Raw genomic sequence first — 25,263 nt, forward strand, 5'->3', positions numbered from 1 at the left:
GTTCCAGATAAAACAAAGTATATTCCTTTAATTTTTTTTTTCCACAAGTAGTTTCATTCCTAGAAAAATCTAGGTATGCTATATTTTGCCTAAATTGACTTTTAAGTAGTTCTTTTATGAAGCACTCAACCTGGAAACACTAAGCTTGACACAGTGCTTTGACGCCATGGTTTTCTAGTGCCCATCCCAATATCAGAGATGTGTTAGAAGAAACACTAGGGATTTTAGAATAAAAATTGAGCCAAACATTTAAGAGAGAAAGTTGTTTCACAGATGACTGCTTGAGAGACAGCTCTGCCCCATTGTGAATTTAAGAGATAGCTACTTTTAATATTCTTATAGAGGCTTTGTTAGATATAGTCTTCTGACTTTACTTGCACACACACACACACACACACACACCCCGTTTATAGCTTTCCTAAAGTAGTTTCCTAATTTAGAGAACAGGATCTTATAAAGCATGTAGGTTTGTAACCTTCCCCTCAATTAGTATGTTTTAGGATCTTTTCATATAAACACCCATTATCATTATGTCCTACTGAATTTGAATTGCCAAATGTCCAGTTAGGTAATTCTAATCTTCTTCATTATAAACTTTGGACATATATAATTTATTTTATTTATTTTATTTTTATTTATTATTTATGCATGTAAGAACTGAGTTGTAAGCCAGGGTGCAGAAGGTGATAGGATTCACCAGAGAGAGTGGGAAGCAGAACAGGCAGATCTACTAAAATACGCTGCTGAGGGCCTCCCCGGTGGCGCAGCAGTTGAGCGCTGGGTTGCGAAGCTGCCCGCAGCCTCTGCAGCGCCGGTTCGATCCCCGGCTGCTCCCCGGCCACCAGAGGAGGGTCCCACATGGCGCGCAGACCTCTCCTGCAGCCCACTGCTCCCCTCAGCAGTGTACTTCGGTCCTTCTGCCTGCTCTGCTCCCCGCTGTGGCTCTGGTGAATTCTCTCACCCTCCCGCGCTTCTGACTGTACCCAGTGCATGTATAAACAAAACAAAACAAAACAAACAAACAAATAAATAAATAAAACATGCCTCTATTAAAAAAAAAAAAATACACTGCTGAGAGGAGCAGTGGGCAAGACAGGAGATGTCTGCTGTACCACGTGGGTTGCTTCCTGGCCGGCCAGGGATTGAACTTGTGCTGTGGTGGCTGGCAGTAGCTTGATAGGGCTGTCTTTAACCTGTGCGCCACCAGGAAGTCCCCTGTATAATTTAGACACATTTAATGCACATTGCCTAATTATCCTACCAAAAAACCCGCATTATTTTACAAGTGTATTAATTAAAGTGCCATTTTGCACTGTAACTAATTCTATATTATCAATTAAAAAAACCTGTCAGATGTAAGAATATTTTTTAAAGATTTAAAAAAAATTTTTTTTAAGATTTATTTATTTATGCATACAACAGCTGGGGTACAGGCCAGAGATGGGGGCAGTGAGAGGATTTGCCAGAGACAGAGTGGGGATCAGAGCAGGCAGAGTGACCAAAATACACTGCTGAGGGGAGCAGCGGGTGAGCCAGGAGAGGTCTGCTGTGTCATGTGGGTTGCTCCCTGGCTGCCAGGTATCGAACTCTTGCTGCAGAGGCCTCGGATCACCTCATAGTGCATTGCTCTACCCCTTGTGCCACCAGGGAGGTCCTGTAAGAGTATCTTTTAATAAAAAAATTTACTAGTTAGCTAAACTTCTGTAGGATTACAGGTCATTTGTATTTCTTTTATGTATTTTCTGTTTCTACTATTGATACTTTATTTTGTTGGGCTGTTCAACATTTAATTATTGGTTTGATGGAGCTCTTTACATATCAAGGACATTGACCCATTGATCCATTGTTATATAACAAATGTTTTTTCCCACGTGTTTTGCTTTCCTTCTATGTTATAATTAACTTATTCATGAGTGCAATTATTGGTTGTCTTTCTTTTCAAGATTAGAATTAACCTAATCCACTGATTAAGTAAGCATGTATGCTGTATATTTAGTGTTTTTCATTTTAACATTAACTTTTTTGTTTAAGATTTATTTTTTATTTATATAATAGCTGGGGTACAGGCCAGAGACGTGGGAGGGTGAGAGGATTCACCAGAGACAGAGTGGGGAACAGAACAGTACTGCTGAGGGGAGCAGCGGGTGCAAGAGGAGAGGTCTGCCGCGTCATGTGGGAATTTCCCTGGTGGGCCGGGAATCAAACCTGTGCCACAGAGGCTGTGGACAGCTTCACACTGCTGCGTTCAACCCGCTGTGCCACCAGGGAGGCCCAACATTCTTATTAATATTGAAGTGAGTTGAATATATGCCATGAGATAGAGGTTTACTTTATTTGTTCCAAATTGTTATCTGGTAATTCCTAAGAAAGTTTATTTAATTGCTTTATCATTTTCTCATTGATATTAAAAGTTATCTCATAGGGCCTCCCCGGTGGCGCAGTGGTTGAGCGTTGGGTTGCGAAGTTGCCCTCAGCCTCTGCAGCGCCGGTTCGATCCCCGGCTGCTCCCCGGCCACTGGAGGAGGGTCCCACATGGCGTACAGACCTCTCCTGCCGCCCGCTGCTCCCTTCAGCAGTGTACTTCGGTCCTTCTGCCTGCTCTGGTCCCTGCTCTGCCTCTGGTGAATTCTCTCACCCTCCCGCACCTCTGACTGTACCCAGTGCTTGTATAAATAAATAAATAAATCTTTAAAAAAAAAAAAGTTATCTCATATAATAAATTCTTAGATAAACTTTTATCTACTTCTGAACTTTATCTTTTTTTGTCTTCTACTGTATTGGCTATTTTTTTTTTTTAAAGATTCATTTATTTTATTTATACAATTACTGGGTACAGTCAGAGGCGTGGGAGGGTGAGAGAATTCACCAGAGTGGAGAGCAGAACAGGCAGAGTGACGAGGTACACTGCTGAGGGGAGCAGTGGGCGGCAGGAGAGGTCTGAGCGCCATGTGGGGCACTTGCCTGGTGGCTGGGGATCGAGCTGGCGCTGCAGAGGCTGCTGGCAGCTTTGCAAGCCAGAGCTCAACCGCTGCCACCGGGGAGGCCCTGTATTGGCTATTTCTATGTTGATAACACTTTGCTCAAACTACTATAAGTTTATGGTCCCTTTAAATAAATGTTAGGATAAATTTCCTGATCATTTTAAAAATTACCCTATTTTCATTTCATTTATTTATTTATTTAAAGAAAAATATTCATTCATTCATTCATTCATTTATTTATATAAGCACTGGGTACAGTCAGAAGCGCAGGAGGGTGAGAGAATCCACCAGAGCCAGAGGGGAGAGCAGAGCAGGCAGACTGATGAAGTACACTGCTAAGGGGAGCAGCGGGTGACAGGAGAGGTCTGCGCGCCATGTGGGACCCTCACCAGGCGGCCAGGGATTGAACCGGCACTGCAGAGGCTGCGGGCAGCTTTGCAGCCCAGCGCTCAACAGCTGCGCCACCAGGGGAGGCCCTATTTTCATTTTTATTTCAAATTGTAAAATTCAGGGAAAATTCTGTTCATGTATCAGTTGGGAGAATTGAAGTATATACACTAAATGGGGCCATAGAATGAACATCTTAATAATTTGATTTTTCTTAAATGGTTTAGTACAACAGACTAATTGGTTGCATTAAAATGGCTTCGTACAACAAACCATTTAAGGATATGCTGTATGCAAGCCATCTGAAATACATAGTTGAAAAGATAAGTATTTTTTAAATTTTAAGTAGATTGTTCTTATAGAAGGATTATAAGAAGTTGTCAGATATTTTAGAAATTATGCTCTGGAAACAAAAAATAGGAGATTTTAGAAGAGGTAGAGAGAACCTTCATAGAGTTCTGAAGCCCTGAGGTGAAGTAGGGTGGGTTCCCTAAAGTATTTAGAAGTGAAATTGATAGGATTCTGGGAATGCATTGAGCCTGGAAAGAAGAGGGTGGAGAGAGAGGAGTCTTAGGATGATAGTGTTTTGATTTTGGCCAGCTGGGTGGCCGAGAGATTGGGGCAGAGATTAAAATGCTGGAGAAAAGCACAGATTTCCAAAGGAAGGTGGTAGATTTGGCTCGAAATACAAGACTGTCATTGGTATGTCCTAGTAGAGATATTAAGCAAGTAGTTATATAAATTGGTCTGATCCTCTGAAGAGTCCTTCTGGGGAGATAGAGCATTGGCAGAATTTATTGCATGAGACCAAGAAGACTGTGTCAGAGACTAGAAAGATGAAGCCAGTTTGGAAGAAAAGGTGGAGGAGAAGAGGTACAAGAGATTCATTGAAAGTCCTAGCAATAACTAGAAGAATGCTATTACAGGAGAAAAGAAATAACAAGTGGCCCAGCAAATCACAGGGTGCTGAAATCTCAAGTAAGATGAATTTCACAGAAGAGTTTGTCTTTATTGGGGTGGTGTGGGTGGAAACCTTGTTGCAGCAGGAATGAAGTATAAATATGAGAGTATTTTGTCATTATCTGTATTATTTCTGTTACTAAAGAGACTTTGAAATATTTTATACGGAGAGAAAGGAATCCAATTGCTTTGTTCTGCTTGTACCTCCAAATCTGTATTTTTAAATAGAATATTCCTTTATCCACTGTCTACCTATGTACGAGGTTCTTAGCAGCTTGTATTGGGTTCATGTGACAAATTCTGGAGCTGAGTTCATATAGTGTAGCTGATATGATTTGATGTGATTTGAAATGATTTGCTCCCTGCTATTAGGAGCATTTTATTGTCTGGTGGAGTGTGTTAGACAAATAAGTCATCATGTAATTGATTGCAAATAACCTTAAGACTATAAAGGATAACTTGAAGTTATAGTAGAGCTTATAACAAAGAGGAATAGGATAGGGATCAAGGAAATTTGCTCAGTGAATTTGAACTGAGATGGGTTTTCCAGGCTGATTGAGAGGCGGAGGTGAAGCAATGCCTGCTATTGATCAGGCCACTGAGATTGAGATGAGATTGAAGAAAGAAGCAGAAAATAATCTAGGTCCTAGGTTATTTAAAAGGGTTTATTTTTTCCTGAGAGTGACAGTAAACTATTGAAGTGCTTTATATGGAGTAACTAAATCAGATCAGTACAATGTAAAGTTCTTGAGGGCAGTGATTTTCTTTCCATTTTGTTCACTGCCTTGTCCCTGGTGTCCAAAGAGAAGCCTGGCACTTCATAGATGGCTCAGAAAATTTGGGATGAATACTTTTACTAAGTGAGCAAATACTTAGTGTTTGACAAGGCTGCTCCATCTATTACATGGTAAGCAGATCACTGTTGTGAGGGTTTGTGAAGAATACTAGCTCCTGTAAAGATCCAGGTAAGAAAGTGGTGGGTGGGATGAGGTGGAGAAGCACCTGTGACAGGTAGAATGACCTGGTGCCACCTGTGAGGAGAGTGCTATCCAGGATGTTACACACCCAAGCAGCATTCTTGCGGGCCTACCTCCAAGTCACTATGACTAAACTGAATTTATCATGCCATTTTCCCAAATGATTGTTTCCATTGTTTTGGTCTTGACAGCACCAGGCACCTCTAGATTCTGACACACTCAAGGTATAGCTGTATTTTTTTTACCAAGCTCTGTGACTCTGACATACAATTTTAAAATTTCTCCTGAATATCCCTATTCTTAGAGTCATTTCCACCCTGGTTGCCTGTATCATTTCTTGCCTACACCATTGTACTCCCGCCACCTTGCCTTTCTTATTTAGTTTTTGCTCCATATATACCCATAATATAGAAATTAGCATTGTCTCTAAGCTGCCTAAAAACTCAATACTTTTCCACAGCCTCTAATGTGAAGTTTAAACCGGGACATGGTGGAGGATTATTGGGGCGCTGGTGGTGACAGGGTATGAAAATAGACGTTAGTATAGGTTTAAACCTATAACACTCAAAGCAGATACAATGATGTAAGCTGGCTTTACCTCAATAAACATAATGTGAAAAAAAAATTTCAAGTAACTGATAGTACTGATCATTTCAACAATTTGATTATTTTTTAATGAATTCAGCCAATGCTTAATCATGCTCTCGCTATTTGCTTATCTGTGATGTAGCCATTGATACAGATGCCTATACCTTTGTTAATTTTCTGCTTTGATGTACTGACTGCTGTCTGGATGATCGTGCCTGATCTCCTATTGGGATGATTTGTATGCTACCATTTTTTTCTGTAGCAATTCCATGAGCTTTCTCTATAGCTTTTTTTAATGGTAAATTAAGACTGATATTACTGGACTAAAAATTGTTTGTACTTAAAGATTATGAAAGTTTAGATCACTGAGATTGAATTTCTTTTGCTTCCTGGAATGATTGTCGGTTTGGGGTGAGGATGTTTTATATAAAGATGCTTATGTTCATTTTATGGGCTCCTGTGATGCTTGTGTCCTTATCTACTCATTACATAAGCAGGAGTTACTTTTCTGTGTATTTAGGTAATTCGATATTCATTTAGTGGGTATTTGTGAATTGCGTGTGCCAGGGGTTTCGAACTTTTCTTTCTTAAACAGGAGACTTTTTCTTTCTCCAAAGGAAATCTTTACGCAACACCAGTGCATAAAACAGGTAAACATGGAACTATTCTGGTTGCAGTGGTAGGTAGTTGGACCCCAGGCTGCCTGCTACCCATCTGGTAGCTTCCACTTCCAGGAAGCAGTTATTAGATTCTTTGGAAGCAGGAGTCACTGGAGTAAGATGACAACAGCTGCAGGGGATGACATTTCTAGGGACTTAAACATACAAGAAATGCCCGGAGCCCTCTAGGTTTCAATTGACCAGCTGTTCTTATCATCCTATGAAATCAGTAATTGATTTCTCTAGTTAGAGTCACCACTTGGGTACTTGTTAATGTTTATGGTGCTTTCATTTTCTTGGTGGTCTGCAGGTCATCTTTGCCTGAAAATGAGCAAATTGGTGTAGACTATTTCTTGCAATTACATCTCAATTTGTAACTCTGTTGAGGTGTCCTTGCCTTACTCAGTTGTTTTGCCTTACTCTAGGTAACCATAGATTTACTAATATCTCTTTTGTATTGTCACAATATGTCTATTGTTTGTGTGCTTTCTTCCTTGCTCACTTGGTCTATTCATTCAACAAATCTTCACCAAGTACCTACTGTCAGTCACTCTTAGGAATACAATGGAAGTTAACAGAACAGACTATGTTCCTGAAGCTAATACCATGATTTGGTTGACATTAAGAGACAAAGGTGACGCATGCCAACTGGATCCATGCTATAAAGGGAAGGCAAATTCCTATTTGTCCCTTTGCAAATATGGCCATAACATATTGAAAGTTTTTTGAAAGATTTTTTTTTTCCTTTTCACTTTTTTTTTTTTTTTTTAAATAGTGATGATTACCTCACTTTTTTTTGGTCCAACTTCCTTCTTAACCTGGTTCCTGCCCTTAAAAACCATGGTATTGTGCTCCAGTGACCATCTCTTACTCCAGACAGCTGCTGGCTCCTCCAGGAGTGAGCCTTGCTCTATTCTCATTAGAGCAGTTACCCCAATGTTTACTAAGGGCCTAGACTGAGCAGGTTTTATTCTCATGCTTCCTCAGAGCTCACTTATGTTAGTCATTGGGCTGCAAACTTTTATTTTTACCTACTTCGTAAATCATCAAATAAACTCTTATGCAGAAGCCCAAAATATAAACCAGTGAAGGATCTGAGTGGGACTGAAAGGTATTTAGGATGAGGCCAAGGGTACTCCTCCCGCTTCTTTGCTATCCTTTTGGGTGACCCTGTCATCATCCCTTTGGACTCCTGCCAGAGAACCATTCTTTCTAGCATGCATTGCAAAGCCAGTATCCCAGTATGGTGGTGTCCTTTTGTGACAACGTAAGTGTCCTAGAACAGGGCTTTCTGACGTAGTAGCCAGCAGCCACATGCAGCTCTGGCTGCTGAGCACTTGAGTGCAGTCACTGTGACTGAGGAAACACATTTTAAATTTTATTAACTTTAATTAAAATTTAAATGGTCACATGTGGCTAGTATGGTAGTGTTGGAAGGTGCAGTAATAATATAATGCTAACTCTAGACCTAACATTTACTGAATGTGTTGCAGCTTTCCAGATTATGGATAAAATAACATTAGTTTTTAGATGATAATGAACTCTTAAGAGACCCTGGTAGAAGCTCTTACTTACAACCTGGACAGATTATCCTCTGGCCTTCAAGTCTTTTTTTATAAAATGGGTGAATGTGTAGTACCTTGCCATAGTGACATTTAAAATGAGATAAAGCTCACAGAACATTTGGTACGGGGCCTAATGCTTGATCATAGATGACATATCCTATCCTAAGTTTTTTTCCTTTGTATATTTTGTACTTGTAAAAATAAAATATACTGATTGTAAACTATTAAAAAATAAACTAAAAATAACCTATAAATGCCTCATCAGAACAGAAAAACTTATGAGACATGGGGGAAATTATGTTTCTGGTACTTACCATGCTTTCCTCTTTGTTTTGAATGCGTGTGTATGGCTGTATTCCAAATCTTAAAAAGAGCTTTTGGAGGCTTTTGGTAGGATATGCATACATTGCCTTGCACAATCTTTGCAGTATATAAAGATTCTTAGGAAATATATTGTGATTGCTGAAAGGTGCTTTACAACTGGTGAATTAAATATAATTTACTACTGGTTTTGTAGCTTTATATTTGATTTAATATTTCCAGCATGTAGAAATTATTTTTAGGGTGATGGAAGAAAAGATCAGGAGATAATTTTATAAGTTTAGCTGTCATGTCTCTTGAAAGTTTTAAAATCTCAAAGTTATGGCTCTTGGCATGCTTTATGTAGTATTATAGGAATACATATTCACTTAAAACACTAAATGTCTTGAGTACCTTCTATGTGTCAGGCACTATGAAAAGGGGAGATAAATAGGTGTAAGATGTCATCATTTCCCTAAAGTAAATTACAATCTAGTGGGAGAAACTGATTTTGGTTCAAAATAGAGTGCGATCAGTGTTGTAATGGGATCTGGATCGTGTAATATGGTTATGTGGGAGAATCTGGACTAGCTGGGGGTGGAAGGGTTGTCAGCAAAAGGTATGTGGCTGAAGTGAAACCTGATGAAATTTTAAAGGCATGATGGACTTAAAACGGAAATGACTAATATTCTTTTTTTGAAGATTTTTTAAATTTATTTATACAAGAGCTGGGGTACAATCAGAGGCGCAGGAGGGTGAGAGAATTCACCAGAAACAGCTGGGAGTAGAACAGGCAGACGGACCAGGACACTGCTGAGGGGAGCAGCAGGCGAGACAGGAGAGGTCTGCTTGTTAGGGGGAAAAGGATGTCCTAAAGCTAATTCCATACAGGCTTTGTGGACTCCACCCCCACCCCAGGCCAAAGCCAAAGACACTGGGAACTCCAAATCCCATCCCCACCAAAGGGAAGGTGGCTGGGACCTGAGGGTGGGGTTAAGCAGCCAGGTGGATATAAAAGGCAGACACGTGGGCTTTGGAGGGGTCCCCCATTTTGGCTCTCCACCAGCTCGCAGCGTCCGGCCAGCTCTGAGAGTGCCTTTGGGTTTCCAGGTCGGCGGATCGGATAGGATGCATTAAAGACTTTATTTCCCTATTTTCTCCCCGAGTTGTACATTTTCCTTATTTCCTTTTCCCTTGTAAATAAACCTTTTATTAACCTTTTGTGTGTGTCTGTAGTGGAGTATTAATAAGTCCCTTTTAAGCGCGCGGGTGAGGACCCGCAGCCAGGAACCCGTTCAATATCGGGGCAGTCCTATAACATGCTCACCATGTGGGTTTCTCCTTGGCCAGCCAAGATTCGAACCTGTGTGCAGAGGCTGCGGACAGCTTCACAGCGTGGCGCTCAACCCGCTGTGCCACCGGGGAGGCCCAGAAATGACTGATATTCTAAGAAAATATGCTATGATGGAAATCTAACCACCCAGGTAGAGGAGAGGTGAGGGGAACAGGCATTTGGAGAACTGCAGCAGTTCATTAAGGAGCTCAAAAGTGGGATAAAGGTGGATGGAAGAAATGAAAATAGGTCTGGAGCAATGCCGGAGCCAGATGAGTCAGAGTTCTTCCTGTGCCCCGTAAGGAACATGGGCTTATGATTAAAGTTATAGAAGGGTTTTGAAGGTTACAAAGAGGAGAGGGCCAAGGCCTCTGATCCCATCTCTGGCTTATGTAGTAAAATGCCTGCATGTGACTTGAGAATGAATAATATAGGTCAGGAAATGCTTTTAGTGTGTTATTGAGTAGACCAACTGAGAGAAGATGTGTGAAAAGAGTTTGCAATGAGTTAACTTTCTGAATGTTTGAGTCTAGAACTTACTAGCGTTATTAATTTTACAGGCCTCAAAGCAAAAGAGTAGTGGGTCTTTTGCTTTCTGGGGAAAGAATTCACCAGAGAGTGCTAGGTGTAGTTGAACCAAGCAGGGCTTTATTAGAGACTCATGCATGAGGGAACCAGCACAGGAAAGGAGGTTTTTGCCTGACACCTGGAAGGGAGGTAGGAGATGGTTCAAGGTTAAGTCCGCAAGGTAGGGAAGAGAGCACTGACAGCTTGTTCTGGGTGAGTGTGTGCAATGCCTGACATTCCAATTGTGCATGGGGGCTCTCATCCTGCTCTCATCATGAAATTGTGAAATATGTCACAGAGAATGTTAGTGCACAACCAAAGGACACCCAGAGACCCCAAGCTAAGGGAGTGTACAATCCGAAAGGATTTGGCCACCCATGTGCACACAAGCAAAGGGAACATTTTTAGTGTGAAAGTTCTTTACTAGCATTAGCTTGCATAGAGAGAGAAGAAAGGATATCCCTAATAAAAAACCTTAAATTACCCCCTCCCCACCATGGGAAAATGCCCAGCTGAAAAGGGTCAGCCCAAAACAAGGCTATTGAGACCCCAAAGCTTGTCACAATTCTAAGATGCCTTCTGGTGGGGAACAGCAAGAAAGGGGTAAGGCAGGTCTAGAACAGAAACAAAATCAAAGTATAAATCAAGATACCACTACCATTGTCTCTGCCAAGGTCAGCATTCTTATGTGTCTCATGTCTATGTCTGTTTCAAATATCTCTACATGACTCTCTTCATGCATCTCCTCCCAAGCCCCTGCAAGTTCCTGGGTGCAAGTCAAAGCTGGAGAGTTAAGAACCCACCTGCCTTGCATATATATAGCTTCTTCTGGCTGCTCATCTCCACCCCTAGTTTCCATTAGCTCCTCCAGCTTACTCTGGAAGTTCAGTTTATGGCACAGAGGGGCTTGTAGTCCAGAGGGGCAGCTTATAAGTGAGGGTGGAGAAAATGTCACCTCCCTTCATGTAGGATCTGCAACAAGGATCTAACACTTTGTCTAGCATGGTGTCGCGTGGTCAGTGTGGTGGCCAGTGTTGTTTGGGCAATATTCCATGATTTAGTCCACTTGTTCAGAAAAGACTTGGGGCAACACATCCTACTTTAATTTTTTTTTTTTTACCTAGGCTGTCTCATTGGGATTCCAGTTAATAAGTCATCACTGTAGTGGTGTGAAAAGAGCCACTCTATTTTGGAGTGCTTAATATGTGTCAGGTATTTGGCTAATCACATTATAGACATTAGTTGATTTAATTCCCACAATACAGTAGTTGAAAAATGTGGCTAATTTTATGTAGGTAGTGGCAGAACTGGCTTTTAAAATCTCTTCTTTTTCTCCAAAGCCCAAACCCTTTATGACTATCTTAGAATAAATCAAGTCATCAAGGAAAAGGGGTTGTTAAAATTTTGAAATTATTTAAAGCAATTTATAAAGCACCTATAAAGCATTGGGGAAAAATAACAGTAATTATCACAGGTAGAGAAAGGGGTGCCCCTAAAAGGGACTAAAAAGGGGCAGCCAAAAGACCTGAGGAAAATGAAAAGAGCATCATAACCATACAATCCCATGGACAATTATGTTTCAAGAAGGAAGCAAACAACACCAGAGGCTTCGAAGTGTCAGATAAAGCACACAAACTTTTCTTGGGTTAATAATAAATAGAAGAGACAATCGAAAAAAAGTTTCAGAGGGAGTTAGGAGGACACCTTGACTATAGTCCAGGTTATTTTTAGTAAGGGATGCTCTGATTTCAAGTGAGTAAGAGTAATCTTTCGTCATGTCGTTTGTTTTGCTTCCTTCTCCCTATTTAATTGCTTCCTTTTGTTACTGCAGACTTGATTTTTTTTAAGTATGAGGGGAGTAGACCAAGCCATTTTCTACCTCTGGATTGGGATTGCTTTTCTTCTATTCTGAAGCTAGAGTTCTCGAGGAAGGACTGAGATGGCACATGTTGGTTGGGTGGTTTGCCCGGGCAAGTCACTGGTATCTCCGGTACCAGGTCATGAAGAACACGATGGTTGTGAGGATAAGACATTGTAAGTGCAAGGTGGGAGCTTTCTAGACAGACAGTCTTTTAGGTGTCCACTGCACGTGTGTGTCAGATGGAATGGGAAATGAGGAAGCCAAGAAAGTGAGTATAGATTACACTTCAAGGAACGTGAACCGGGAAAGAAAATCATAGTGAATGTGTTGGTGTTATCCAGACAGGGACAACTGGACATTAGTAGGGTTATTCATAACCAAGTCATTGATGGAGATTTGGTAATGAGTATTGAAATTGCATTTAAAAACCAGAGGTAGACGTTAATTTTAATATTTATGTGGAAACATGCCATGGAGAATATATATATATATATTAAAGATTTATTTTTATTTATACAAGAACTGAGGTACAGGCCAGAGTTGCGGGAGGGTGAGAGGATTCACCAGAGACAGAGCGGTGGGGAGCAGAACAGGCAAATGGACCGAAGGCACTGCTGAGGGGAGCAGCTGGCGAGACAGGAGAGGTCTGCTGCACCATGTGGGTTTCTCCCTGGCCACCCGGGAATCGAACCGGCACTGCTGCGGAGGCTGCGGACAGCCTCACAGCGTGGCGCTCAACCCACTGCGCCACCGGGGAGGCCTTGGAGAATATATTCTTGTGGTCATAGTAATTTAGTGAACAGAAGAAATCTGTTAAAATCACTAATTTCAACATAATTTTATTTGTGGTCAGTTTATTGTCAGACATGTGTTCTCTGGGTAGTCTTTGTGTTTGAGATGATCATAAACCATAGCTGTAGAAAGAAACCAGAGTATATTATTTTGCAAAAGATCCTGTGGCCATGTAATCTCAAATGCCTAACTTTATAGATTAAGAAAAGTAGCATCCATTGAAGTGAAGGGAAAGAAGTAATCAGACACAGCAGTGCCTATTAGAAGCAGAGGGACTGTTTTCTTCTTGAGTAGAGACCCAAGAGTTAGAGAGCTACGAGTACAGAAAATACTTTGTGGCCCTTTGTGTAGAATTGGGGCACAGCACTTTCTTAACCTGTTGCAGATAAGGGGACTGGAATAACCCAGTTAATACAAAACAAGGAGGATCTGCCCCTAAAAATTGTACCTGGATAGTATTGGAACTCTCCAGCAGGGAAGGGAGGGTTGTTAAGTACTCAGTGGTGTCTGTAACATAAGCTAAGCCATAGAGTTTATATTTTATTTTGTGGACAGAGTGTTTTTTTTGTTTTGTTTTTTAAATAAAAACAGCAGAAGTTTATTTCTCACATTTCTGAATACTGAGAATTCCGAGATCAAGGCTTTGTCAGATTGGGTGTCTGCTGAGGACGTGCTCCATGGTTTGCAGTGTCTTTTTTTCTGTCTTTCATGGTAGAATGGGATGAGGATATCTTTCCTAAGGGTATTAATTACATTCATGGAGACTCCATCTTCATCACCAAATCCCATCCACCTCCTGGTGCCATCAATATGGAGTCTAGTTTTAAATATATGAATTTTAGGTGACAAATATTTGTGAACTGAGGTTTTAAATTAGGAATAAAAAAGATCGGATTTGTGTTTCAGAAATAAAATCATGAAATACCGATGATCAGAAAGGGAGGTAACAGGTCATTCCTGTACTCACCTAAAATTAATTAGTTGGTCAGAGTTGAAACAATTTTCATGTCTCTAGTATCTCCCCATATTTCCTACTTTATATTCTCTTTAGGTATTTACATGCTATTGATGGTGTGTTTGAAATTAGGGTTGATATCTGAATTGTAACACAGAGATTGGATTTGTCAAAGTTAGGAATGTAACCATCCTTATGAGAAACATGTCTATGCCTATTTTTAAAATGCCTTCCCTAGGAGGCATTAGAAAATTGACATCAAGTTGCTTACATTTTTCACTGATTGATGTGTTTGGGTGTGCAACAACACACAACCATTACACTGATAGACTCCGATAAATGGTAAAAGAAAGGGCAAGCAAGCTTGATGTGGCCAGTGCCTGGGGCACCTGGGGCAAAATGTAAGAGGATGTGGACTGTAGTGGGCAGTGGAGAATGTGCAAGATAGGACAGGTTCTTTTAGGTGAAGTAAATCATGTTGTGAAAAAGACAAGCAGAAAAGCCTGGGAACACCAATATGCTTAGAGCATAGGCTTGGAGGGAAGACACTGGGATAAACCACAAGTGGGTCACAAAGAGGGAGGTGGAGGAGACCTAGAGGGGGTTATGTGAGCAGCACCTTACTTACTAGGTTTTAAACATATCTCCCTTGGGCCTCCCCGGTGGCGCAGTGGTTGAGCGCTGGGTTGCGAAGCTGCCCGCGGCCTCTGCTGCGCCGGTTCGATCCCCGGCTGCTCCCCGGCCACCGGAGGAGGGTCCCACATGGCACGCAGACCTCTCCTGCCGCCTGCTGCTCCCCTCAGCAGTGTACTTCGGTCCTTCTGCCTGCTCTGCTCCCCGCTCTGGCTCTGGTGAATTCTCTCACCCTCCCGCGCTTCTGACTGTACCCAGTGCATGTACAAACAAACAAACAAATAAATAAATAAACATGCCTCTATTTAAAAAAAAAAATAAACACATCTCTCTTAACCTCTTACCAGGCCCCTTTAAGGGAGAGGGGATACCCCTTCTTTTGAGGGACTGAGGCTCAGGATAATTAGCGTGTCTGAGGCATACTGCTCACAGTAGAGTCTACCTTTGAAACCAAGTCTGCTTAACTTGAAGTTCTCTATCTGCTATCTTTCCACTGTATCAGCCCATGGGCTTAAACCTTTTATTCTCGGGCATTGTCAAAGGGCTCTGAGCGGGAGTGGATGGCACCAGAAGTGCTTATCAAGAAAAAGAGATGGCAGCCTTCTGGACGCTGGATGGAAGGCTGGGGCAAGCGCCATCACTGTTCTGGCCCACATCTCAGATCCAGACATCAGTCACTGAATGATGTCTGAACTGATTTGCCATGTTTCCAAAAGAGAGAGTGGTTAAATACCCTATCCACTTTCTTCCCCTTCCCTAGCTTCCTTCTTTCCTGTTTTCCATTTATAGGGACCTGGTTCCACGGGGCTTAATTGTCTTTTAGTGCAAACCTTGTAGGTTCAATGCCAGACTACTTACTAACTGACTAAGAAGTTCTTCAGTCCTTAACACCTCTGAAATAATGATGTTTCCTCTGTGATAATCCACATGCTGAACTCTGATAGAAAAAGATGCGCTGTCTACCAGTAGTGAGCTTTGTTTTTTTACACTAATGTCTCTAGAATGGCATGTAAACAAGGAAAATGTAGCATGCTAAAGCTTCATACCTTAAAAACACATCTGGAACTACTTGAATGAACTAAAAGTAAAATAAATGCCACGGCAGATTATGCCATACCTTTTCTTTTCACTTAAAGAAAAAAAAAAAAGGAAATGGAAAACATACCACTTCTAGAAGGCCCTGACACTGAATTAGATATTGAAATGGTATCGGTAATGTATTTATATATGCCACATTTTCTTCCATGCGTCAGCCATCTTTGATACATATGTGTTGGCTATTTGCCACGTGAATTGAAATATTACCACATAAGCGACGATCATCTTGTTTAGAACTGGTGTGAACCATTAAAGTAGAAGTACCTGGTTACATATGCCTTTCTCCTGATCTGCTAGGGATTTTTTTTCTCCCCTTTTACTTTTTTTAAAATCATTTTGTGTCAGTCTTTCAATAAATGTCAACATCCCCCATGGCCACTAAAAATAGAAATTACACATAAGAACAGTATAATTTTCATGAACTTGAAAAATTACATAAGAAATATTATAACTTAATATTGGTTTTACTATATCCTCTAATTTGAAATGGAGTGAAATGCTTCTGTGGTTATATCATAGCTCTTTGGCTGTTTGCTATAAAAGTTTCAAGAATATATATTTCAAAATGTTTTTTTTTTTTTTTAAATAATCCAAAACATGCAACAGAGCTCAGCATACTTGAAACACGTTTTCTGAATTTATCTTAAATCTCTCTGCTCCAGAGGGTTTTTGTGTGCTCATGGCTTAGGTCTGGCTAGTTATTTCACCATCCATCCCCATCCTGGATTGATGGCTCTGAACAGCACACAATGAGTTACACATGGTCCTACTTTGTCTTAGTTTTTAGGACCTCTGGGTTGGAACTCTGATCAGAGGGAAGCTAACTGTTGCTGAAATTTGGTGAATGTTAATATCCTAAATATACACACAGTCTGGTGAGGATGTATATTATCTTCATGCTAGCAGTAGTGGGGGTTTTCTGTGCATTGGGCCAGTGGCTATTGTTTCTAAAATATTGATTACATTTGAAGAATGTAAAAAAAAAAAAAAAATGCATCGCGCCTCCCCTGGTGGCGCAGTGGTTGAGCACTGGACTGCGAAGCTGCCCGCAGCCTCTGCAGTGCTGGTTCGATCCCCGGCCACCGACCAGTGAGGGTCCCACGTGGCGCGACAGACCTCTCCTGCAACACCCACTGCTCCCCTCAGCAGTGTACTTTGTTGGTCTGCCTGTTCTGTTCCCCGCTCTGGCTCTGGTGAATTCTCTCACCCTCCCGCGCTTTTGACTGTACCCAGTGCTTATATAAATAAATAAATCTTTAAAAATGTGCATCTACCCATTACCATTGCTATTTCCACTTCTATCTTTACTTCTTTTACATTGTTACTACTATTACTTCTGGAGAGGAATCATTGCAAATGTAGACCAACACAGGCTTGCAAAATAGCTTCAAATCAAAATTATAAGTACATCTAAAACCTTTATAAAATCGACAGAAGAGCAGATATGAAGATTATCTTAAATTTGAAGAGGAAACTCATTGCCAACATTATAGTTTCTTTCCTTTTTTTCTTAGTGTGGGCTATTTTAAAAAGGATAAAACTATGAGTTTAGTAAGACATGTTTTCCAGCTTAGGTATTGCTCCAGGACTGCAGAGGTAAGGAAGGTAGGGGCTCCATCGGCCAAGACTCAGCTTTCATAGGTGAACAAAGCTGAGCGGGGTAACCTCTCTCCCCTGTTTTGGCCCCTACTCTCTTTTCTTTCTATCGCTTTATTTATTTTTTCATTATTCCCACTCCTCCTCCCCCCACCCTCCTGCTCTTCCTCTCTGTCTGTGCACCCACGTGCTTGAAATCTGTGTATCTGGACTGCCTCCTCCAACAGTTCAGCGTGAGTGTTAGCAGAATGAAAACCAGATGGACCAGCAGTTCCCACTGTTATCTCCCCGCCGACTCTGGCAAGCCTCCCCTCTTCCCTCCTTCCTTGGCATGACAGAAATATTTGCCTTTATTTAGGGAGACTTGTATTTGCTGCTGTACCTCTTCCTCAGCTGCAATGTAAGCGGAAAGCTATTTATTCCCTGGTTGTTGAGGTTGGTTGAGGTGAGTAGACTGTGGTGGATTTAATGAGAGAAGAAAGTGGTTTTAAGCCTGCCTTGCTTATGTGTTTTTCAAGAGAAGGTGACTTACTGATGACACTGGTTGTTCAATATTTGGGAAAAGCAGATAGGGAAACAAGTTTTTAACAATAAATTAAAGGTAGAAATATTCTCTGTGAATCTGCCATCAATCCAGTCCTTCCCTGCTCTCCAGCCAGCAGTTGATCAAGAAATAGAGACCCTGAAACAGTTAATTCACTAGATTGTCATTCAAAACAGAGTGATTTTTTTTTTCTTTCTTGTCTCAACCCTAATGTGGTGTCAGTATTATTTCAACTTTCAAATGTGTCCTAATGCAACTTAAGTCTTATGAAAGTGCTTAGAATAAAGGTGAAGTAGATTTGAAATTGTCATTAATTTGGACTTCCATTTTCTTTTAATAATTAACTCTTAAATAATTTTGAGAACTGCTCACCATGATGATCTTCATGTTGTAAGGGACACATTCTTTATCAATAACCTATGTTACTTTACTTTTCAAAAGTCCAAGTGGGAAATACCAGTATCTAAAGTTGCAAGGGACACCTCAAACATTTTGGGGTGTGTACACGTGCACACATGCATGTACATGTGTTTGTAGAAAATTGGAGCTAAAGAAGCACTCATTTTTACTGAGAAGTGTTGCTTTGATAAGATTAGACTGAGAAAAAAATTCAGAATTTCAAAGGAAAAGTATACTTAGTAGAAGGCAGTCTGGAAGTGCAAATGTTCACTATTGGGTCTTCAAGAACTTTCTCCATCTGTTACATACTCGTGACAATATACTAGGAGGCTCTTTAGTTCTTTTGAGTTCACTGTTTGGAACTTTCCCATTCTTATATTAGTCTGCCTGGGATTCATAATATTACTGGTCTTTTTAAAATGTTGGGTCATAAACTTGTGAAGGATCAGTTAAAATAGCTTAAAAATTCATTGGATGACATGCAATATTTATATAGTAGTGCTTTTTTTTTTTTTTTAAACAGAATAGAAAAAATAGTGAGGTATAATCTGGGCGACATAACCTGCTTCATCTCATAGGCCAGAAAACTAAGCACAAAAACCGAATGGCAGGTGTTAGAAAAACTCACAAAATACCGGCACCTGCCAGTATCTCACCTGCATAACAGAGCTTCAGATTTGTGTTATTTCTGAGCTGTCTGAGAGGCTCATTACCATCCTACTTCCTCATCTATTTTTTGCTTAGTGCTAATGTTGGCTTCAGCTTCCAGTGAAGTTGCGCTGTTGCATATAACACCACCAAGGTAGCATCTGCCCCAGACAGAAATAACAATAGGATGTAAAATAACCCAGTTACAAACGAGGTCCTGCCATCTGGCTACACCTTCTTAAGTGGGGTTTGGATGATAAAGTCCTGATTTAAACTTCAGTAGATAAGCCTATTTTATTGATAGATGATGTTGGATTTCTTCTGTTCACTTGCTTGTAAAAAAAAAAGATGGACCCCACTTAAAAAACGGAGGTGTTTTTAAGGAGTAAAATAACATGTTCATATGGCATCCTCCAGATCGGACTGAGAAGCACTCCACGATGCCAGACTCACCTGTGGACGTGAAGACCCCGTCTAGGCTGACTCCGCCCACGATGCCACCTCCCCCGACAACTCAAGGAGCCCCGAGAACCAGTTCATTTACACCGACAACATGTGAGTAGGCATTTCTGCATTTCCTGTTAACATCTTGCAGTTACAGTGGAAAGTTTTTCTGCAAATAAAAATTGAAGGAAAATAAAATCCATTATCAATATATTATGCAAAAATAATGACCATCTCTGCTCTCACCTCCCCACTCCAATATTTCTTTGCCTGTGAGTAGGTACTACGCACAGAAGTATGTCTTAGGTATATTTGTATGATTGCCAATACTTGCCATCCTTTTCATTATAGCTTCCAAGTTGCAGTCTGCTATGATTTCAACAAATGAAGGCCACTGTATTTGGTCTGTACCTCCTGTACCTCCAGTTGTTAATGTTGTAACTTGTAGTTTGACTTACTGGGAGTTCGTTATTTTAGTTAGTTCAGTTGGACTTGGAACATGGAAATAGGCATGATAATTTCTAGGTTACTGCTGATCTTCTTCTGATACTATTTTGTTCTCTGAATGGTTAAAAATAATGTTAAATTCTTACATCCTTAGTTAAGAGGGGTATTACTGTGTGCAACAGTTTTCATGCTGAAAACCTTCTGAAATAAGGAGTTTCTTTTTTTGGCTTGCACCTATCAGACCTTTATTAAACCTTTTCCTTGGTTCCAGCTTGGTTGGATCATAGAGTGTTCTGGATCAATGGTGTGCATTGCTTTCTGTGTTGTCCAAGGAAAGGACAGAACATTTTGATAGCACAGCAAGGTCTCTTTCTTTCCTATGTTTTACAGTAGCAATAGAAGGTAGAGGTTTGTTTTCATCAATTCTGGTTAAAATCATCTCCAAGGATTTGTGAAAGTAATAAATTCTCTTGTTGCTGAGAATACTATTTACAGACCATGTGCCTTGAAATCTATATGAATGAAAAATAAAGGACAGAAATAGATCCATGGATTGTAAGGGATTGGAGAAATACAAGTACCAGGCTGTTTATGCAGTGTTGAACTGCCATTTAAAAGACCTTTCAAATGTGTAAGGAGCAGGAGGCTTCGACAGTGCCTAGATGTAACCCTGTCATCTTATATTTGGTTTGTTGTTACCCAAAGCTACAGCGATGGGCGTATGTCTAGCCTGGTGATACCCTAGTGAGAGGTGCTGGTGAGCGATCATTTCTTGACAGGTTGTTCTGGTACCCATTTGGGCAAGAGACCATTTTAACATCATGAAAAATAGAGTACTTAAAACATCTTCAAACTATGGTTGGAGATAGTTTATCAAAATTATATTTAAATGGTGGGTCTGATAAAGATCAATTTGTCAAATTAATTGATTCTACATGATAAAAGCATTTTCTGTAGTGCGAAACAATGCAGCATTTTCTAGCTTCGTTCTTATGAATTATTACCTTGATTGTTCACGTAAATTTGATTAGAAATGTTTATTGAGTTAACATCCATTCATGTGGTTAGTTGGTTGAGATGTCCCCTTTCCATTTCTTGAAATAATTCCTTAATGGTTGTCGCATACATTTTGGCTTCCTACGTAAAATCTGCATTTCCCCTAGAGAAGTGGTTAAGAAATATGAGGGGGAAAATAGCCTTCTAATTGGGTGGTATAAGGTTAAAACTTGAAAGTCCTATTTCTATAAACACAGCTGTCAGTTGTGTGTACAAAACATGATTAAAAATGTGCAGTGATAAATTTAGTCTCCACCAAATGTACACTTTCTCTAGGGGAGCAGTTTAGAAAGGAATCGTCCTGTTATATTGATATAAGCCTGTGACAAAAGCCTGACATCCAAGCGCTGTTTGTTCTGTGTTTGAAACATTTCAGGTGGTTGGCATATGTGCACATGGGAGGCAGGGCGTCCCTGCATTACAGCCGACTCCCGTTTATTATTAGCTTCTGTGCTCAAAACCATCTTGCAGCGTGAGGAGCAGCCCCCTGTAGTTAGACAGTACCTGAACCTGGGGTGACCCTCTAAAGTAAAAGCATTTTACCAAAAGCTCCAGTGGTTTTTAAATTGTGAAATCTCGATTTAAAGGGAAGGAATTGGTTGTATTTGCTCGTGTGTGTTCTCTGTAAGTTTATTTTTTCTTTCTGATTTTCTGCCTTGACAGTAACTAATGGCACCAGCCATTCACCCACAGCCTTGAATGGCGCCCCATCACCGCCCAATGGCTTCAGCAATGGGCCTTCCTCTTCCTCCTCTTCTTCTCTGGCAAATCAACAGCTGCCTCCAGCCTGTGGTGCCAGGCAGCTCAGTAAGCTGAAGCGGTTCCTTACTACCCTGCAGCAGTTTGGCAATGACATTTCACCAGAGATAGGAGAAAGAGTCCGCACCCTGGTTCTCGGATTGGTGGTAAGCAAACAGAAATCAGCCCAGTTTTCTGGGGTAAAGATGGTGTGTGTGGGAGATTCAGAGGGAGAGATCCTGTTCTGCTTGGCTGGGAGATTGCATGCAAGTCTGATAAATCCCAAAGTTTTCCAGTTCTGCATTATGTGTTAACACTCACCGTGGTTCCTTTTACTCTATGACTACTAACCATAGTGTTATACAGAGTTATTGTTATCTTGACTGTAAGCGTGTGTGTGTGTGTGTGTGTGTGTGTGTGTGTGTGTGTGTGAGTGTATGTGAGAGAGAGAGAGAGAGAGAGAGAGAGAGAGAAAGGAGAGAAATTCAATAAGTATATCTGCCTGGCATAGCTAGTGGCTTTTAACAATGACAAGATGTTTTTGTTATGTTAATGATTCATTTAATTTAATTGGTCCTCATTTTAACTTAGTTGCTTTGGGGGATTTTTATTATAACCCTAGATGAACAAGAATTTATAACAAGTAACACATTTTTTTTTTTTTAAGATTAATAATCTTGTAACTTTTTTTTATTGTGGTAAAATATATAAAATGTAAAATTTATCATTTTAACCATTTCTGAGTATTCAGTTCTGCATCAAACATTAAGTATATTCACATTATTTTGTCACCATCTCCACTGTCCATCTCCAGAACTTGTTTTCATTACTCCAAACTAAAATTCTATACCTATAAAACAGTAATACCCCAGTATCTCCAGCTCCTTCCCCTAACACTTGGGATCCACTAATTGGTTTAAAAAAAAAAAGTTATAAATTTTTTTTTTTTTGTTATAGGTAGACTCTCTTAAGCCATTAGTTTGAGAATAGAAGTGTTAATTTGGGCCCATGATATTATATTCCGTGCATTATCATACTGAAAATTAGAACTTTCATATTCTTCTCTCTTTTTTTTTTTTTTTGCATCCTAAATCACTTTACACATACTGTGATTTTCAATAGGAGCAGAGATTTCATTTAAGAAAGCGATTTTTCCCATAGCAAACTGAGTCATGGAGGAGCTGTGAGTCACGTATTTTGTCCTTTTGTCATCCAGGCTTATGGTGGAACTGTAATTCATATGATAGACATCAGTTTCCTTTTTCTTGAAATAGAGCATTTATTTTTATTACATGGACTTATCATGGGCAAAGCCATACAACTTGTGTTTTGCAAAAGAATTCCCAGAATTAAAAGGCTGGATGAGAGTCTAGTGCAGTAGACTTGCTTCAAATTACAATATCTCACAGATTTGACAGATTTTGCAATTCAAACCCATTAATTCCCTCTCTTCTGCACTCCAAGAACAAAATTTCACATTTCCCACCACCCATGAACTTCCCTTGTACCCCTCCAGGACAGAAAGGTGATTTTTGACAGAAGTGTGTGGGCATACTGCAGTTACTTTTGTCAGTCACATCTTTTCCTTTTTATTAGTTTTACATAATAACCTTTTCAATATGTTAGTAAGTTAGACCAGAGAACCACAAGGTAAATCCAAAGCACCATTTTCATCAAAGAAAATGGTGAATGTTGTTATTAGTAAAAAGTGTTTTTTTTTTGAAATGTTGTTTTACAAAATTCTCGTGTTCTTTAACAATGCTTTCTATAACTTCAAATATAGAAAAATTTGGTAGATCTAACTAGATATTCCCACATATTAAGCAACATACGTACTTCAGAGCACAGCATATTCTCTTTTTTTGAGATTTGTCCAAACATGTTGGGCTAAGTTAGAGGACATTGGAACTTTTCATATAAAAGACAGTGAACATTTGTCAAATGAGTGGAGAATGGATCTTGCTTTGAGCATTTGACTGCAAGTTTTTACAGGTGCCATTTTATTTAAATCTCGGGATCACCCATTGAGGTAGCAATTTTTATGCACCTTTTCATGTGGAGAAACTGAGATTTACAGAAGTAAAATATACAAGACCACACAACTTGCAGTGACAGTCCTGTGATCTGAACCCAGGTAGTAAATCCTAACGAATGACATTGTGCTGTTAATTAGGTGGAGTTGGGACAAGTGTTCGGAAGAATTTTCCTTCAGAATATGGGATAGCCACAAAGAGAAAGATGAAAAAGAAAAAAAAAAACAAACCAACTCTGTGACCTCAGTGTTACAGATAGGAAGTTAGTGTTTATTCATAGTTTCATGTGAAGATGTTTTGAATTTCACAGTATAAAAAACTTGGAACTTAGTGCCCTCATACTTTGTCATAAATGGAAAAGGAACTGCAGAAAAAAAGTGGGTGGAGCAGTTTTCTCAAGGTCCCGTGTTTGGTTTCAAATACCCCAATTATGTCAGGAAAATTGAAGAGAATGAAGAAGTTGACTGAAATTACAGTTCTGATTCTGCCTAGGAATTCAGGAAAGTAAAGTATGATTAACTTACCAGTAAGTTGGTTACATGGATGCCTTTCCAGTAAGTCAGTTGAGCATTAAGTAGGTGCTTCTATGTTTGCATGCTACCCCCTGGAGGATACCACAGGATAAGGGCTTGCTGACCTGGGGTAGGGCAGGAGTGCTTTAGCATCATTTAGCACCATCTCTTTTGGGCAGAGTAATACATGTTGCCTCTAGAATGAATGAATAGCTTGCGTGACTGGGGCATAGTTTCATCCTCTGTAAGACACAGGGACGCAAGAGGCGCATTCCTTTTCTTTGGGACTGTTAGCACACTACACTATCCAACTTCATTGTTCATCCTGAGCAAAGCAACTTTGGTAGACAGAGGACGAATGCCAGATGGAAAGAGATGAACAGAAGACTATCTTCAGCAGAAGTAACACTGGCATGACATGGGGGTGGGGGGTTGGGAAGGGGCGGTGAACCAAGAAATTCTGCTACTTGCTTTTGGGACTTAAAGTGATGTGTTGTGTTCTTAAATATATGCAAGTGTGTTTGTTATTAAGGTAATATAAGAAGCTTCTTCTGACAATTAAACTGTACAAAGTTTCCTGTAAATTACTCTGAAAAATACTGCATTTAATGTGTTTCATTTTCAGATGTGATTTTTTCAGAGGCAAATGATACCTCTAATATGTGATTTTTTTCTTTTTACAATGTCAGAAGGTTTTATATTGAAAATACTGCTTCCTGTATGCTTGTTATTACACTAAGTTGTATCAGTATTAGTAATTTAGTTTCAGTGTTTTCACTATTTACCAAGAGACAAATGTATTTATAATACATGTTTTCTCCCACAGAACTCTACTTTGACAATTGAAGAATTTCATTCCAAACTGCAAGAAGCTACTAACTTCCCACTGCGACCTTTTGTCATCCCATTTTTGAAGGTATTGCACAGCTCATTGGTCTGGAAAGTATTTCAAACCATATTGCTAGGTCACAGCAGTCTTTCTTTTTAGGGGGGGGAGGGGGTTGGGTCAGAACATTTAAGGGTGCTTTGACTTAGTTTACTGCATGAAAACTATCTGAATACTTATGTCTTTATGGTCATCCCTGAAGCAGGCCATAAAACGAATAGTGTTTTTGAATAGTTTGAAGAAGAGTTTAGATTTGCTTGTTTTTCGGCCTTCTGAGAGATGAGTTCATTTTTATTTGCTTTTA

The 25,263-nt window shown here is 40.0% G+C and overlaps 1 protein-coding gene across 1 annotated transcript in view; it reads left to right on the forward strand.

Annotated features, from left to right (window-relative positions):
- The window catches only part of RUNX1T1 (RUNX1 partner transcriptional co-repressor 1), a 133,054-nt gene that overhangs the window by 61,122 nt on the left and 46,669 nt on the right, over positions 1 to 25,263 (forward strand). Inside the window, 3 exon segments of the mRNA XM_037504254.2 lie at positions 19,261 to 19,398; positions 21,454 to 21,695; positions 24,900 to 24,989. Of these exon segments, the coding sequence (XP_037360151.1) occupies positions 19,261 to 19,398; positions 21,454 to 21,695; positions 24,900 to 24,989 (470 nt within the window).

The sequence above is a fragment of the Talpa occidentalis genome, unplaced genomic scaffold (assembly GCF_014898055.3).
Source record: "Talpa occidentalis isolate TD23 unplaced genomic scaffold, MPIMG_talOcc4v2.1, whole genome shotgun sequence".
NCBI classification, from domain to species: Eukaryota; Metazoa; Chordata; class Mammalia; order Eulipotyphla; family Talpidae; genus Talpa; species Talpa occidentalis.